The sequence below is a fragment of the Octopus bimaculoides genome, chromosome 1 (genome assembly GCF_001194135.2).
Source record: "Octopus bimaculoides isolate UCB-OBI-ISO-001 chromosome 1, ASM119413v2, whole genome shotgun sequence".
Taxonomy (NCBI): Eukaryota; Metazoa; Mollusca; class Cephalopoda; order Octopoda; family Octopodidae; genus Octopus; species Octopus bimaculoides.
The window spans coordinates 105,164,700-105,179,590 of NC_068981.1; the positions used below are offsets into that span (position 1 = coordinate 105,164,700).

The following is a 14,891-nucleotide window of genomic DNA, read 5'->3' on the forward strand; positions in this document are numbered from 1 at the left end:
ATATATATATATATATATATAAGTATACATGTATGTGTGTATGTCTGTTTGTCCCTACCATCACTTGACAACTGATGTTGGTTTGTTTATGTCCCAGTAACTTAGCAGTTTTAAACAATACATGTAACTCCCAATAAATGTGCTGAGTGCCTTTTCTTTCATTTGTCCACTCACCCATATATATATATATATATATATATATGATGAGCTTCCTCACAGTTTCCATCTACCAAATTCACTCACAAGGCCCTGAGCTATAGTAGTAGACACTTGCCGAAGGCATCATGCAATGGGACTGAACCTGAAACCACACAATTGCAATGCAAGCTTCTTAACCACACACCCATATCTCTAAGAAACTAAATTTTCAGTTTGGTGTATTTATGTAAAAATGAAATTTACTTTTTCAATTAATGAAATTTTATATATAAATTCATGTAAATTTCCTTTTCAATTTGGAGTCTTTCAATTTAGTAACTTAGACAAAGTGTAGTAGTATTGATTTCAATTTTGTGGCACAAAGCCAATAATTTCAGAAGAGGGAGTAAGATGATTACATCAACCACAGTATTCAACTGGTATTTATTTTATCGATCCCGAAAGGATGAAAAGTAAAGTCAACCTCAGAGGGATTTGAACTCAGAATGTAAAGGCAGATGAAGTGCTACTAAGCATTTTGCCTGGTATGCTAACAGTACTACCAGCTCACTGCCCTAAGGTGTAGTATTATTGCTGCCTGACTCATGAATGATGAGTTCATTTTCAACATAGATGTTTCGCCATGTATCTGGGTCATACCAAACAAACCAAATCAACTCTCATGAAGTGGCTGTGTGGTAAGAAGTGTTTGCTTCCCAATCACACGGTAACAGATTCAGTCCCACTGCATGGCATCTTGGGCAAGTGTCTTCTACAATAGCCTCAAGCTAACCAAAGCTTTGTGAGTGGATTTGGTAGATGGAAACTGAAAGAAGCCTGCGATGTGTGTGTGTGTGTGTGCGTGATATGGGAGTTAATTTTGGATATGTTTTGGTCTTATTCTAACCTCCTAAACAATATATATCCTTATATCATTTTATCAGATCACATTATTTTTAGTTAATACAAGCATTTTCCATGTTATAAAAGCATTATGTTCTGGAAAAACTTGTTGTAATGTGTTATTTTGATACATGAAACTTATTTTCCTGTTGACTTATTTCTATGTAACATGGAAGTGATGGAGAAAATAGGTTTCAGACAATTGAATTCCACACAGAAGTAAGATTTTCAAGAATGCAGCTTTTCTATAATGCAGATGGGGTGGGGGATGCCTGTATATTTACTGCTCCAGGCATTACACAATGCTTGCAGAGTTATGTACCTTGCTCAGGAATTCACCAAATAGCTATAGTTATATTTGACTTATGACCATGCAGACGGTAATCCACTACTAAAACCTCACAACTGCTTTGCCTTGTTTCTTTTTTTTTTTTTTTCTATACTACCACAGGATGCAGAGATTTTTTTTTAAATAGCAGCTAAGCACACTAATTAACTCTAAATGTTTGCCTCTGCATAAGAAGTTGAAAGGCATGAATTACGAGCTATAGAAAAATTGCATTCAAATATATATATCATCATCATCATTTAACATCTGATGTCCATGCTGGCATGGGTTGGATGGTTTTATCAGAGCTGGCAAGCTGGGGAGCTGCACCAGGCTCCAATCAGATTTGGAATGGTTTTTGTTCAGCTGGATGCCCTTCCTGACACCAACCACTTTTCAGAGTGTGCTGGGTGCTTTTACGTGACTTCACATGAGCGTTTGTACATGGTACCACAAAGGTGCTTTTACCTGACACCACACAGGCGCTTTTATGTGGTACTGTACAAATGCTTTTACATGGCACTGCCATGAGTAAAGATATGAGCACAGGTAAATACATCTGTATATAGACAGAACAGAGAACCGAGTTAGACACAGATAAACACATCTATAAATAGACAGAAAAGAGAACAGAATGAAACAGATAGAAAGCTTTGTGAAACAAAATGGAAAAATCATTAAAAAATCCTTTGAAATTACTCAGAATTTATGGTTTTGCATTTAGAAACAAAAAGCAGAATTTCACAATCAGAACCAGCAGAGCAGAATTTCCCAGAAGTTTATTCACCTGATGTTCAAGATTTTGAATACGTTTCTGATTAGCAGCTCTTTCTTTTCCAAGTAACTTGTTCTCCTCAAAACGTTTTCCAGTCTACAATGAGAAATATGAAGTACAAACAAAAGAATGAATCTCTTTATTAAGTTGTAGAGAGTCTTTTTTTTTTTTTAATCAGAAAACAATAAGAAATAAGTGAGGGACGGGGGTGTTGTTATCTTTTATCTTTTGTTTCATCCTTTGGACTGCAGCCATACTGGAGCACTGCCTTGAAGAGTTTAGCTAAACAGATTGACACCAGTGCTTATTTTTAAAGTTTGGTACTTATTCCATTGGTCACTTTTGCTGAACTGCAATGTTATGGAGATGTAAACAAACCAACACTAGTTGTCAAGTGATGGTAGGGGCACAAAGACACACAAACACACATACATATACAACAGGTTTCTAAACAGTTTCCAGTTACCAAATTCACTCACAAAGCATTGGTCAACCTGGGGCTATAATAGAAGACACTTGTCGAAGGTGCCACACAATGGGACTGACCCTGAAACCACATGTTTCAAAGAGAGCTTCTTAACCACATTTATTTTTATTGTAATTTAAAAAAGAAACAGCTGAATATATATTAAAAAATATACATACCTCTGAGCTCAATTTCTGAATTCTAAGATTTAGCTGTTCAATCTCTTTGTCTTTTTGCTGCAAGACTAAAACGGACTGGTCTAACAGTTGTTGATTGTATGTGTACCAGTGAAGTTTCTTCTTCATACTTTCAATGTCATCAAAAAATTTGGATTCAACTGCCTGCAATTAAAGAATACCAAAATAATGAAACATGGATATTAAACGATGATTAGTTATGCTTTTCTTAACTCTTACTTCTAATGTAAGCTACAAGGTCATGCATTTGTCGAACAGGATACATTTGAATTTTGATTGATCCCTAGTTCTCCACAGGTGTTTATTTTAAGTGAAGTTAGCCTCAACAGATTTGAACTCCAAACAGAAAGGGATACAGCTAAATACCTCAAGGCCTTTTGTGGTTGTGGGGGAAAAGAAGAGTGGAGGAAGTGAGGAGGAGAAAGAAGAAGAAGAAGAAGAAGAAGAAGAAGAAGAAGAAGAAGAAGAAGAAGAAGAAGAAGAAGAAGAAGAAGAAGAAGAAGAAGAAGAAGAAGAAGAAGAAGAAGAAGAAGAAGAAGAAGAAGAAGAAGAAGAAGAAGAAGAAGAAGGGAGAGGTTGTGGCAGCAGCAGCAGTGGTGGTGGCAATGGTGATGGCAAGGATGGTGGTGGTGGCAGCAGCAGTGACAGCAGCAGCAATTTTATGCACATTTCAACAAACCGATTTGAGTGCAGTCCTATAGCCAGACGCCCCTCATGTCTCCAACCACAAATAGAGGAGATTAGATGTATCTATTGAAGCATTGGTGCTTCAAAGGTAGCATCAACTACTCTTAACCGTTAGAGTAGTTGTTTTGTATGAGCTGATTTCACAGAGCTATAAAATTCTCAGCTTCTTTCACATGAATACTGGAAGATGTCCCTCTGCATCAGTATTTCTCAACCAGGGTCCATATGACCCTTGGAAGTCCATATAAGATTTTGTTGTTAAAATTTATGTGAAATGAATTGCTTGTACTTCTACAATACACAAAATATTTTCATTTTTTTATGCAAATAAACGAACATGTATTAACAGAGGAAACAGATAATACAGGCACTCCCCATACACACACATGCACTTAGAAAACATAGACACACATAGAGGGATACGCATGCGTAGACACATACAATAGGAATACAAAATACAAAATGGCTGATAGTTAGCAAAGACGGACACACATATAAGAAAGAAGAAAGCAAAGGACCACTGATGAGGTCACAGAAGTGTGACGAAAGAACTCTGGCCGAAATAGGATTAATGTAACGTAATGTAATATAAAGCTGAAGCAAATTAACACCAAATATACAGTGCGCGTGTTTTTATTGGCTAAACTGGCAACATGACCATCCCCAAATACAACAATATTTTTTTTTATATATATACATCGAATGACTATGTAGGTCCAGTAGAGTAAAATAGAATCAAAGGAGTCTATAATCCAAAAGTGGTTGAAAACCACTGCATTACATCATTAGAGGTTTGCTGAAGGTTCTTATTTTCTAAAACAAGTCATCATTACTTTAATAAAAGAGTACACGGATAAAGCAGAGAGTATAAGTGTAGATAACTGCTGAAAGTGTGTGCTGGGTTACTTAGTGTGATAAAAAGAGTATCGAGTCAGACTGCATAATCTAGCAATACTGATAAGAGTGTGAGTATCAAGAGATTAAGGAATCCAGCCAAATTAATTGGAGACAGCTGCTTCTGACAGGAGCCAATGGAAGGCATACTTGAGGACTTTGCACCCCATGAGCCACCCATGAAAGAGGGCAAAGATTACATGAAATGATATATCTCTTTTTCATCTTCTTTCTTTTGTTTCAGTCATTAGACTGTGGCCATGGTGGGTTATGAAGAACTTTTAGTTGAATGAATCGACCCCAGTACTTTTTTTTTTTAAGCCTGGTACTTATTTTATTATTCTCTTTTTGCCATACTGCTATATGGAGATATAAACAAACCAACACTGGTTGTCAAATGGTAGTGGGGACAAACACAAGCACAAAGACACACACTCATATATATATATATATATATACAACAGGCTTCTTTCAGTTTCCGTTTACCAAATCCATATAGAAGGCTTTTGTAGGCACAAGGCTATAGTAGAAGACATTTGCCCAAGGTGCCATGCAGTGGGACTGAACCCAGAACCATGTGATTGGAAAGCAAGATTCTTACCACACAGCCACACCTGCACCTATATACTTCACATAATAAAAATATCTTTATCTTAATTGAGATTTTAGAAATGTTTTTCTAGACTAGTGTTGGGGATGACAAATCCCATAATGCATTGGTTTTGGGGGTATGAAAAATACTTTGTCTTCCTATAGAGTATCAATGTCAAGACAGCAATGGTAGAATATTTCTCTTTTCAAACCAAAAGCATAGAAGGATTTCAACTTCACACTGAAACAGTTGCAACATAAAATAGAAAAGAAATTGCAAGCCCAGCTCATTAAGAACTACATACTCATCTACGTACTCATCAACACAAACTTAATATTGGTTTCAAATTTTGGCACAAGGCCAGCAAGTTCAGGGGTGAGGTGATTAATTGCATCAAGCCTAGTGCTGAACTGGTGATTATCTTATTATCCCTGGAAGACTGAAAGGCAAAGTTGGCCTCGGTAGCATTTGAACTGAGAGTGAAAGACGGATGAAATGCCACTAAGCATCTTGCCCACCATGCTAGGAATTCTGCCAGCTCACTGCCTTTTCACAAGCTTAAGACTGATTTCTTGCATAGGCACAAATTCACAAGTTTAGTGGAAGGTCACATTTGATTATATGGACATCATTACTCAACTGAGATTTATTTTCTGAACCACAAAAGGATAAATGGTAAAGTTAAGTCAATATCAATGGGATTTGAGTTCAAAAGAAAAGTGGTAGAATCAACTGCTAACTATTTTTCCACTGCTTATCTATTCAGTCACTTCAAACAATGCATTGACTAAACTACAGTTAGGTTTGCACCATTGATCATCCAGTCAGTAAACCAATATCTTGTACTCACAGACAGAATGCCTATTATTATATTTATAATGACAGTTAGCTTTCTCATTGTTTTACCTTCATTTCGTCATCTTTTGCCTTCTTGATTTCTTCTAATACTTGATGCATTTCTTCTTTCTGCTGAACTAGTTTACTTATTTGAGACTCCAATTCAAAATTTGTCTGTTCGAGTAGATTGCACTGCTGTTTCCAGTGATTGATTTCTAGCTGTAAGAAAATTAATTATAATTGAAAATCAAGAAATAACTGCTTGAATGAAATAAAGACATTAATGAAACAAATGAAAACTAGATATAGAATTATAGAATTTATGTTTGCAGTGCAGTTGTGATGAGTAGAAGACACTTGACCAGATGGCACTCAGTACGACCAGTTTTAAGACCATATTGTTGTAAAACAAATTTTTAAATGATGCTGCAATACTCGTACCTATTATTTAAGATTGTAAATTTTTTAAATTCTGTTTTGTTTTTATGTAGTTATAAGAGCAAGTGCAGCACACATGAACCCTATTCAGGACTCCTAAACCTTGAAGGAAGAAAAGTGAAGACATTACCTCAAAAAAGAGGAAGTCTAGACTGAATACTTGCAACAGATTGGACTTCACTAAAGTTATCCAAGAGTCAGATGGTGGTATTAAACCAAGTAATGGATTAAGACTACCACATAAAAATGAGGAAGAGATAAAGAAGAAAAGATGAAGAAATAAATTAATAAAATAGCAGCTCCCACATCCAGGACAGCACTGCAGATACACATACAAACATCCCAGATCACATCCAAAGAAGGATTCTTGATTGATTGGCATGAAGTTGCTCACCAAAATACCCACAACTCTGACCTATAGACATACTGTCTCTTCTCTGCCTTTTTTAACACAACTACATAGTCTCCACTCACCAGGCTTGGTTAGTCTGAATCACCTTCACTCAGGGCACCCCTTTCTTTCTCCAAACACTGATATTCTATATATCTCAAACTCACTCTGCTCCTCAGCCCTATACAATTCCCAGATCTTTCTCAGCAAGAAATATTGATCCTCTGAAATTCCCTCCCTGCACATAAGTTTCCCTTCAGTCATCAACTCACAACTATTCAAGGAAAGTGTTAACGGCCTTGATCTCACCTGCTCCACAAGACCAAAGTAATATAAAAACAAAACAATACATATTCTTTTACTTATTTCAGTCATTTGACTGCAGCTATGCTGGAGCACCGCTGTAAAGGGTCTTAGTTAAAGAAATCAACCTCAGGACTTATTCTTTGCAAGCCTAGTACTTATTCTTTTGCTGAATTGCTAAGTTACGGGGACATAAACACACCAACATCAGTTGTCAAGTGATGGTGGGGATACAAACACAGGCACAAAGACATACATACATAAATACACACACACACACACACACACACATATATATATATCTTGTACCCACAGACAGAATGCCTATTATATTTATAATGACAGTTATTTTTCTAATTGTTTTACCTTCATTTCATCATCTTTTGCCTTCTTGATTTCTTCTAATACTTGATGCATTTCTTCTTTCTGCTGAACTAGTTTACTTATTGGAGACTCCAATTCAAAATTTGTCTATTTGAGTAGATTACACTGCTGTTCAAGCAGATTCACTTTTCCAGGCATCCCTGTCATCCAAACATCTCCCCAGCTGAACTTTTGGCCTTTCGATTCTCTGACGCCGCACTGACATCATTATAAAACCGGCCAACAAGGGTGGAGCCGTGGTGGTGTGATGCGTGGACCTCTACAAGGCCGAAGCTCTCCGCCAACTTCAGGACACCTCTTTCTACTGCCCACTGCCCTCTGACCCGATGCCCAGCTACCAACAGACTGTGTCCTCCACTATCCATGACCTCATCTCCTCCTCCCATCTCCCCCCACCGCCTCCAACCTCATTGTCCGCACCCCTCGCACCCCCACCATTTACTTCCTCCCTGAAATCCACAAACCTAACAACCCGCCTGCAACTACCCCACCGAACTCATCTCCAGATATCTTGACCGCGTCCTTGCCCCCCTAGTAGCTTCACTCCCTTCTCACATCCATGACACCAACCACACGCTTCGTTTGTTCAACTCTTTCTCCTTCCCTCCAGGCCCCTCTAAACTTCTCTTCACTCTCGACATCCAGAGCCTTTACACGGTGATCCCACATACCCCACATCTACCCCCACCCTCTGCCTACCCACATACCCAACCTCTACCCCCACCCTCAGTCTAACCCACACCTCACCCTTACTTTCCCCACTCTCACCTCCCCTACCTCCCAACACCATCACACCACACCACACACCACTACACCATACCACACAACACATCACATCACAACACACCACCACACACACACCAGCAGTGACCAATTACCAGCCCCACATTTTCACACCTACACATACACACACGTACACGTCAAGATCACCAGCCTTCTTCCACACACATATATAAACTCTCTTATACACACACATGAGCACCTTCGTTTTGGGATCACCACTATTTTATTATCTCCCTTTTTCCTAGCTCTTCTGTGTGACCCTTCTGTCCGGCATTCGCCATGATAGATCGCTAACCACTACACATTCTTTTTTTCTCTGCTTGTTTTTCTCCTTGTTTCTTTCTGTGTTCCTTTTTGTGGAACGTTGAAGACTTTTTCACTTCCCAGCATTATACTAATACATCTGTTTGTTTTCTACACCACCTATCTTTGTCTTTTTTTTGTGAATTCTCTCCTTATATATATATATATATATATATATATATATACATACGATGGGTTTCTTTCAGTTCCCGTCTACCAAATCCACTCACAAAGCTTTGGTTGGCCCAAAGCTTGTTGTAGAAGACACTTGTCCATGGTGCAATGCAGTGGAACTGAACTATGAACCATGTAGTTGGGAAGCAAGCTTCTTACCACACAGCCATACCTGCACCTAAGAAATAGTTTGTGTTCTGGCAGTGGTGAGATGAATAAAATGAATATAAACTCACTTGATTCTTTTCTGCAGAGAAGGCTACAATAGACTGATTGATTATTTCATCCTTGTTGATATCGTTTCTGTTGTTGTTGTTATTGTCACGGATGATAATGTCTTTATTGCGAGCACCATCAGCTGATGGTGATGGTGGTGGCAGTGGTATCATGTTAGGTGCACTTGTATTACGTGTTTGTTTTAAATTCATCTGATTGCTAAATCAAAAATAGATGAAAAATTATATTTGACAGAACATGTAAAATGAGGTCAGCAAATAAGAACTGGAATACAGGAGCACCAAGCTGCAGTAGGCAATGTTTCTGAGCTAAACACTTTATTCTATATTGCTTTAGTTGTTGTTGTTGTTGTTTAGTTCTATGACAGACAAGACTATATAGACCTATGATCAGAGGTATTTTAGCCATAACAATCCCAACTTTCACTTGGGCACTGTACATCTAGTATTATATTATATAGTGTTACCTCTCTTTTCAAAACAATAGGAGTTTAGCTTGAGGAAGACTTGGCTGCTATTTTTAGCACACTGAGTGACCATATAAAGCCCTCTCTCCTCACCTAGATGAAAAGAACTGGTTTTTCAGGTCATCCGAGAATGTTATTAGTAACAGACTGGCAATCTGTCCAAGAATAATTTTATCCCTTAACCATTGTAAAACATGGAATTGAAATTAAAGAATAGCTCTCAAAAAGGTCTTAGAGTTTTGGAAATGAACTTATGTTAGACTAAAGAAAAGATTATTCATTTAAAGAAGTAAGAGATGCAATAAAGATTTGGTTTTGATCTCTCTAGTATTAAGCGTATTAGACATAAAACTCCCCGTAAAGAAGACCTTAGTTTTATACTAAATACAAAAGTACTTATTTCCTCTGTTAGTTAGGTGATGTGAAACATCATCCTACCATTTTAAAAAAGCTACAGTCAACAAAATAGTGTAGTGCATATTATCTGAAAAAAAAAATATGGGATAGTCTTAGTTAAAATATCTTTGATAATAGGTCAGTTCAGTTAACTTAGAGACATGTGCAAAAACATTTAATCCACTATGTTATGTCAACATTTGTCTATACACAGACCATCAAACCATTGATTTGACTTTCTATCAATCCTACTGATTGTTAGCTGAGACCAGTGAGAGCTAACTCATCTCTGGATGCTCCTACAAAAAGCTGTTGTTGTTGTCAGACCCATGGCTAAGGGAGATAGGTCACAACCTATGATCAAGATAGATATGTCATACCTATGGCCAAGGAAGATATGACACACCTTTGAATAGGAATGCTACATCACACCAATGGCCAAGTAAAATATGACTTAGGAAAAAATATTGTATCTATGATCAAGGAAGATATGTCACATATATGACCGAGGAAACTCTGTAGAAATTAGCTGTAGAAACTCTGCCAAATTTAGATTGGAGCCTGGTGTTGCCATCCGGTTTCACCAGTCCTCAGTCAAGTCGTCCAACCCATGCTAGCATGGAAAGCGGACGTTAAACGATGATGATGATGATAATGATGATGAATATATGTTATGCCTATGGCAAAAGAACAATTATCATACTATGGCCAAGGAAGACAAGTGAAGAGCTGTCACACTTCTCATGTAGGATAAAATAACCAAGTGAATAAAGTATTGAACAATCAATACTTGATTTCAAGTCCATTGCAAGCACACTATTATTTGTTGGAGTGTATGTGTCCTATTTAATCCTATATGTCTAATTTTACTAAAGTGGTATAAACAGATACAATAAGGCCATCTAGATATAATGACATGCAATACACAGAGGAGGAAATTGATCTTACATCTGCTTTCTCTTTGTATGAATTAATGATTTGCTCTACAACCAGGTAAATGAGAAAAAGATGAATAGTGCTTTGCCTAAGATACACCATAATATCAGAATTATGATCAAAGAAAAGACAATGGAAAACAGTCTACTATGGGATGGAGGTTAAGGCTTGATCAGAGAATGAATGGCAGTGCCACAGGCCTTCAAAGAAAACAGTGGAAGAGACCATAATTTATGGGTTGTAAGAAGTAGTATATCAAGATAAAGAGTTGCTTTCAGACTATAGTCCTGAGCTGAATGCTTACAAGAAAGTGGATTCAGTTAAAAGTACCCAAGAGTCAGGTGGAGGTGTTAAAACAGAGTACCAATAAAGTGTATCACCCATTATTCAACCTTGAAACAGTATCCTTTGTCTTGGTTAGCTTTGTCACTGATTCCAGTCTCTGGTTCTGATTATTGGCTGCATGGGTTGGCTGGTATGCATCTGTTTATCTTAACATTAAAGTCAATAGTTACAATTAACCACCACCTAATGGTGACTAAGAATAGAGGTCAGTCAATAATGACACTGTCATTGTAAACTGTGCTGCATTGAAATGGCTTGTCATTTGTAGCTCATAAAAATTCTTCAATTCCAATATTTTCTGTGAATCTATCCTTTGCCTTTCATATAATAATAATGAAAACAAAATAAATGTAAAACAAACACTGTTTAGTACTATATCTGGAAACAGTAAGACACTTTCAAGTATTAATATATAAAACACAGTAAGAATTTTTTGGCGTGCTTGAAGATAGCCTTAAATGTAACAGAGGCATTGGATAATATTGCCAGAACCATACAGAGGGACTTAATATTCATCAAGACAAACTAATGAAATAATCATTATAATTATACACTACTAATACCCTTCACAGTGAGCAGCTGCTCCTCCTCCTCATAATACTTATTTATAGTCAAATAAACTCAGCTGGTGAGTTATACTATGATACTGGTATTAGGATATAAACTGTTGACCTTTGAGACAGTAGACAACCATCTAATCAGTTCAGACAATTGCATACACTAGAAATGAAATACTAACCGCAGACTGTTAAGTTCTCGCAACAATTTCTGGTTTTCAGAGAACATTCTCTCTTCAGCTTGTTTCTGAAAAACTTTTTGCTGTTTGGCATCATTATACAGACGTTTGTTCTCAGCATCATAAGCAACCAAAAGCTTCTTATGTTCTTCTAGTTCTTTCTGAAAGTGATCTTCCTGCTCATTCAAATTTTTCCCATTGTCTCCAGATACCTGTATAGGATATAAAATTCATTAAAATATTCTAAACAAGTGTTACAAATGTAGCAAGGGATTTAAAATATTAAACTTAATAAATGTATTGTCATAAGTTCAAAACTTACAGCAATCATTGTATTTGTATCTTCAAGAAAAAATACCTAACACAGCTTCTTTCAAATTCAGGTTCCACTTCACAAATAAATGGTTAGGCTAGGAAGTACATCCAACAGTAAGAGTATGTGATCTACCAATACTAAAAGGTTATAATTCAAAGAAAGAAAAAAAAACCTATCTTGTCCATGGTGAGTATTAAAGGATTTATTGATTTAAAGAGTAATAGTAGATTGAATAAGATTAACGTTCCTAAACTTGGCAACTACTAATATGTTTCTTTCTATAAGATAAAGGTACTTCATATAGCATTTCTACTTTACTGAGATCGTAGCTGTGGCCAATGCCAATGTTGCATAACTGGCCCTGTTTAAAAGTACCCTTCAATCATCGGGCAATATGCTGTGCTTCAGAAGACCTGTTGAGTCAAATAAGATTGTAGTCATGGCCGATGCCAGTGCCGCCTGACTGGCTTCTGTGCTGGTGGCACATAAAAAGCACCATTTGAGCGTGGTCAACGTCAGTGCTGCTTGACTGGCTCCCATACCAGTGGCACGTAAAAAGCACCCACTACACTCCCGGAGTGATTGGCATTAGGAAGGGCATCCAGCCGTAGAAACCTTGCCAGATCAGATTGGAGCCTGGTGCAGCCTCCTGGCTTGCCAGTCCTCAGTCAAACTGTCCAACCCATGCCAGTATGGAAAGCAGATGTTAAATGATGATGATGATGAATGTTTAGAGATAAGATGTTTGGGTGATAAAGTATAAAAGTCAGCTTTAACAGGCAATGCAATTTAGTCCATGATGTAAAGTGCTTGATGATGGCGAGGGCATTCAGCTAGAAAAACCATGCCAAAAAGAAAAGAATAAAAGATACGCTTCCTCTACAAACCACAGCCAAGGCAACTATCTAGGAGAGTAATATAGGGGACTCTTTAGTTTTACTGCAAACAATCTGTCAAGTGTCAGTGACATAATATAATGTACAGCCCATAGTGTAGAGTAAGTGGTTAGCAATAGAAAGGATATTCAGCTGTAAAAAAAAATCATGCCAAAAAAAAAAACATGACATAACATGAAAGGAAACATTTTTTCTATTGTTGTGTATGCGAGACGACAAAGGACTGAGACAAGTTGTATGTTACTGTGAGACTTATAACAGCATAGAAAAGCAGACACAAGATGTCAATGACGATGGCAAAGGCAGCAGCCATAAATTTGTAGGAAGGAAGGAGTATAGTGGATTGAATTGACTGAAAGACAAAGTTAACTGCAGAAGTATTTGAGGTCAGATTGTAGCAACAAAATTAAATAAGGCAAATTATTTAGTCCCAACACTCTACAGTCAGAGTTATTAAATTTCCTAAATAATAATTACAAAATATCCACAAAGATAAACCTTATATTTTAAAGTTGTTAAATTATCAGCAATCAAAAAGCATTGAACATCTTATGAGATCTCTTAGCCCATATATTCTGAAGCTATGGCTATAGTCTTCTGATCTTATATAAACAGACTAGACTGTAAAATAGGTGTAACATGACCTGACTGTTACATTATATTTCAACACAAGCCACTTCAGGACTGCATGATATATCTAAAGTACAACACATTTGACAGATTGGATATATTTTAATCTATGTCATTTTACTGGCTACCTTCAGGCCAAAGTTGAATCTAATAAGAGGCAACAAAAGTTATAACTCTGCAACAGTACATATAATATATATATCTGATCAAACAATATTAACAACAATGTGCAATAATCCAAATTTGCAGAACCAACCAACCCACATTTACATGGAACACAGACATTAAAAGGGAACTGCGTATTAAATCAGGTGAGAAGATATAAAAATATTAACTCTCACTTTTGAAACTAAAATATAATTTGCTTTTCTTAAGTCTTCAATTTCCCCTTGGAACTGTTGATCCAGTTGTTTGATGGATTGTTGGTATTTGTTTTCATTGCCAGCTATTTTAACTGAAATGAAAGAACAAAAGGGTGTAAGATAGAGGAAGGCATTTAGATATAACAGTGGAAGCTGCTTCGTGTGATCACTTTGGGACAGAACTTTTTAGATAACAATAACCAGCAGATAACATTAAGCAGAGGATACAACAATACCTTGAGTATGTTTGGAATTTACTAATCTTGATAACAATAAGTGTTTGACAACATTATCTGTGGTAATAAGAAGCAACTTCCAGTGATAAGTTTGTATGAAGAGGTAAATACAAGAGCTAGAGTTGGATCAGAGCTGTCAGAGGAATTTGTGGTGAAAGTCGGCATGCATCAGAGATTGTGTTGTCACCGTTGTTGTTTGCAATAGTGGTTGGTTTGAACATAAAACAGGTAGAATATTTGAACCATGTATGGCCAGTTTAAATGCTAAAGGGTTAATCTACCTGTCTAAGTGAGGAAGTAGAGTAATTTTATGACAGTTTATTTTTAGAATGACATTGCAGAGTAGGTGTGAGAAGCCAAATTTAGCTGGTTGGTTTGAATATAAAACAGATGTAAGAGGCTGGATCTAGCTGGTTTGAACATAAAAGAAGTAGAATATGTGGGCTGAATATGACTGATTTAAATGTTAAAGGGCTAAGGCTGGTACTTATTCTACCAATTTCTGATGCCAAACTGTTGTTATGAGGACATAAACAAACTAACAGCAGTTTTCAAGTGGGGAGGTGACACAAACAAGAACACTAATACACATACACATACACACACAACAGGCTTCCACAGTTTCCATTTATCAAATTCACTCACAAGGCATAGATCAGCCCAAGGCTATGATAGAAAACAAGTGCTGTTCAGTAGGACTGAACCTATAGTTGCAAAGATGAGTATATATATATATATATAT

General features: G+C 36.9%; 1 protein-coding gene across 1 annotated transcript in view; it reads right to left on the reverse strand.

Annotated features, from left to right (window-relative positions):
* The window catches only part of LOC106871085 (centrosomal protein of 162 kDa), a 69,932-nt gene that overhangs the window by 29,571 nt on the left and 25,470 nt on the right, over nt 1-14,891 (reverse strand). Inside the window, exons 14-19 of the mRNA XM_014917370.2 lie at nt 13,893-14,005; nt 11,713-11,921; nt 8,830-9,028; nt 5,887-6,036; nt 2,790-2,951; nt 2,157-2,240 (exon numbers count right to left, since the gene is read on the reverse strand). Coding sequence (XP_014772856.1) covers nt 2,157-2,240; nt 2,790-2,951; nt 5,887-6,036; nt 8,830-9,028; nt 11,713-11,921; nt 13,893-14,005 — 917 coding nt within the window. The remainder of the gene's footprint in view (nt 1-2,156; nt 2,241-2,789; nt 2,952-5,886; nt 6,037-8,829; nt 9,029-11,712; nt 11,922-13,892; nt 14,006-14,891) is intronic.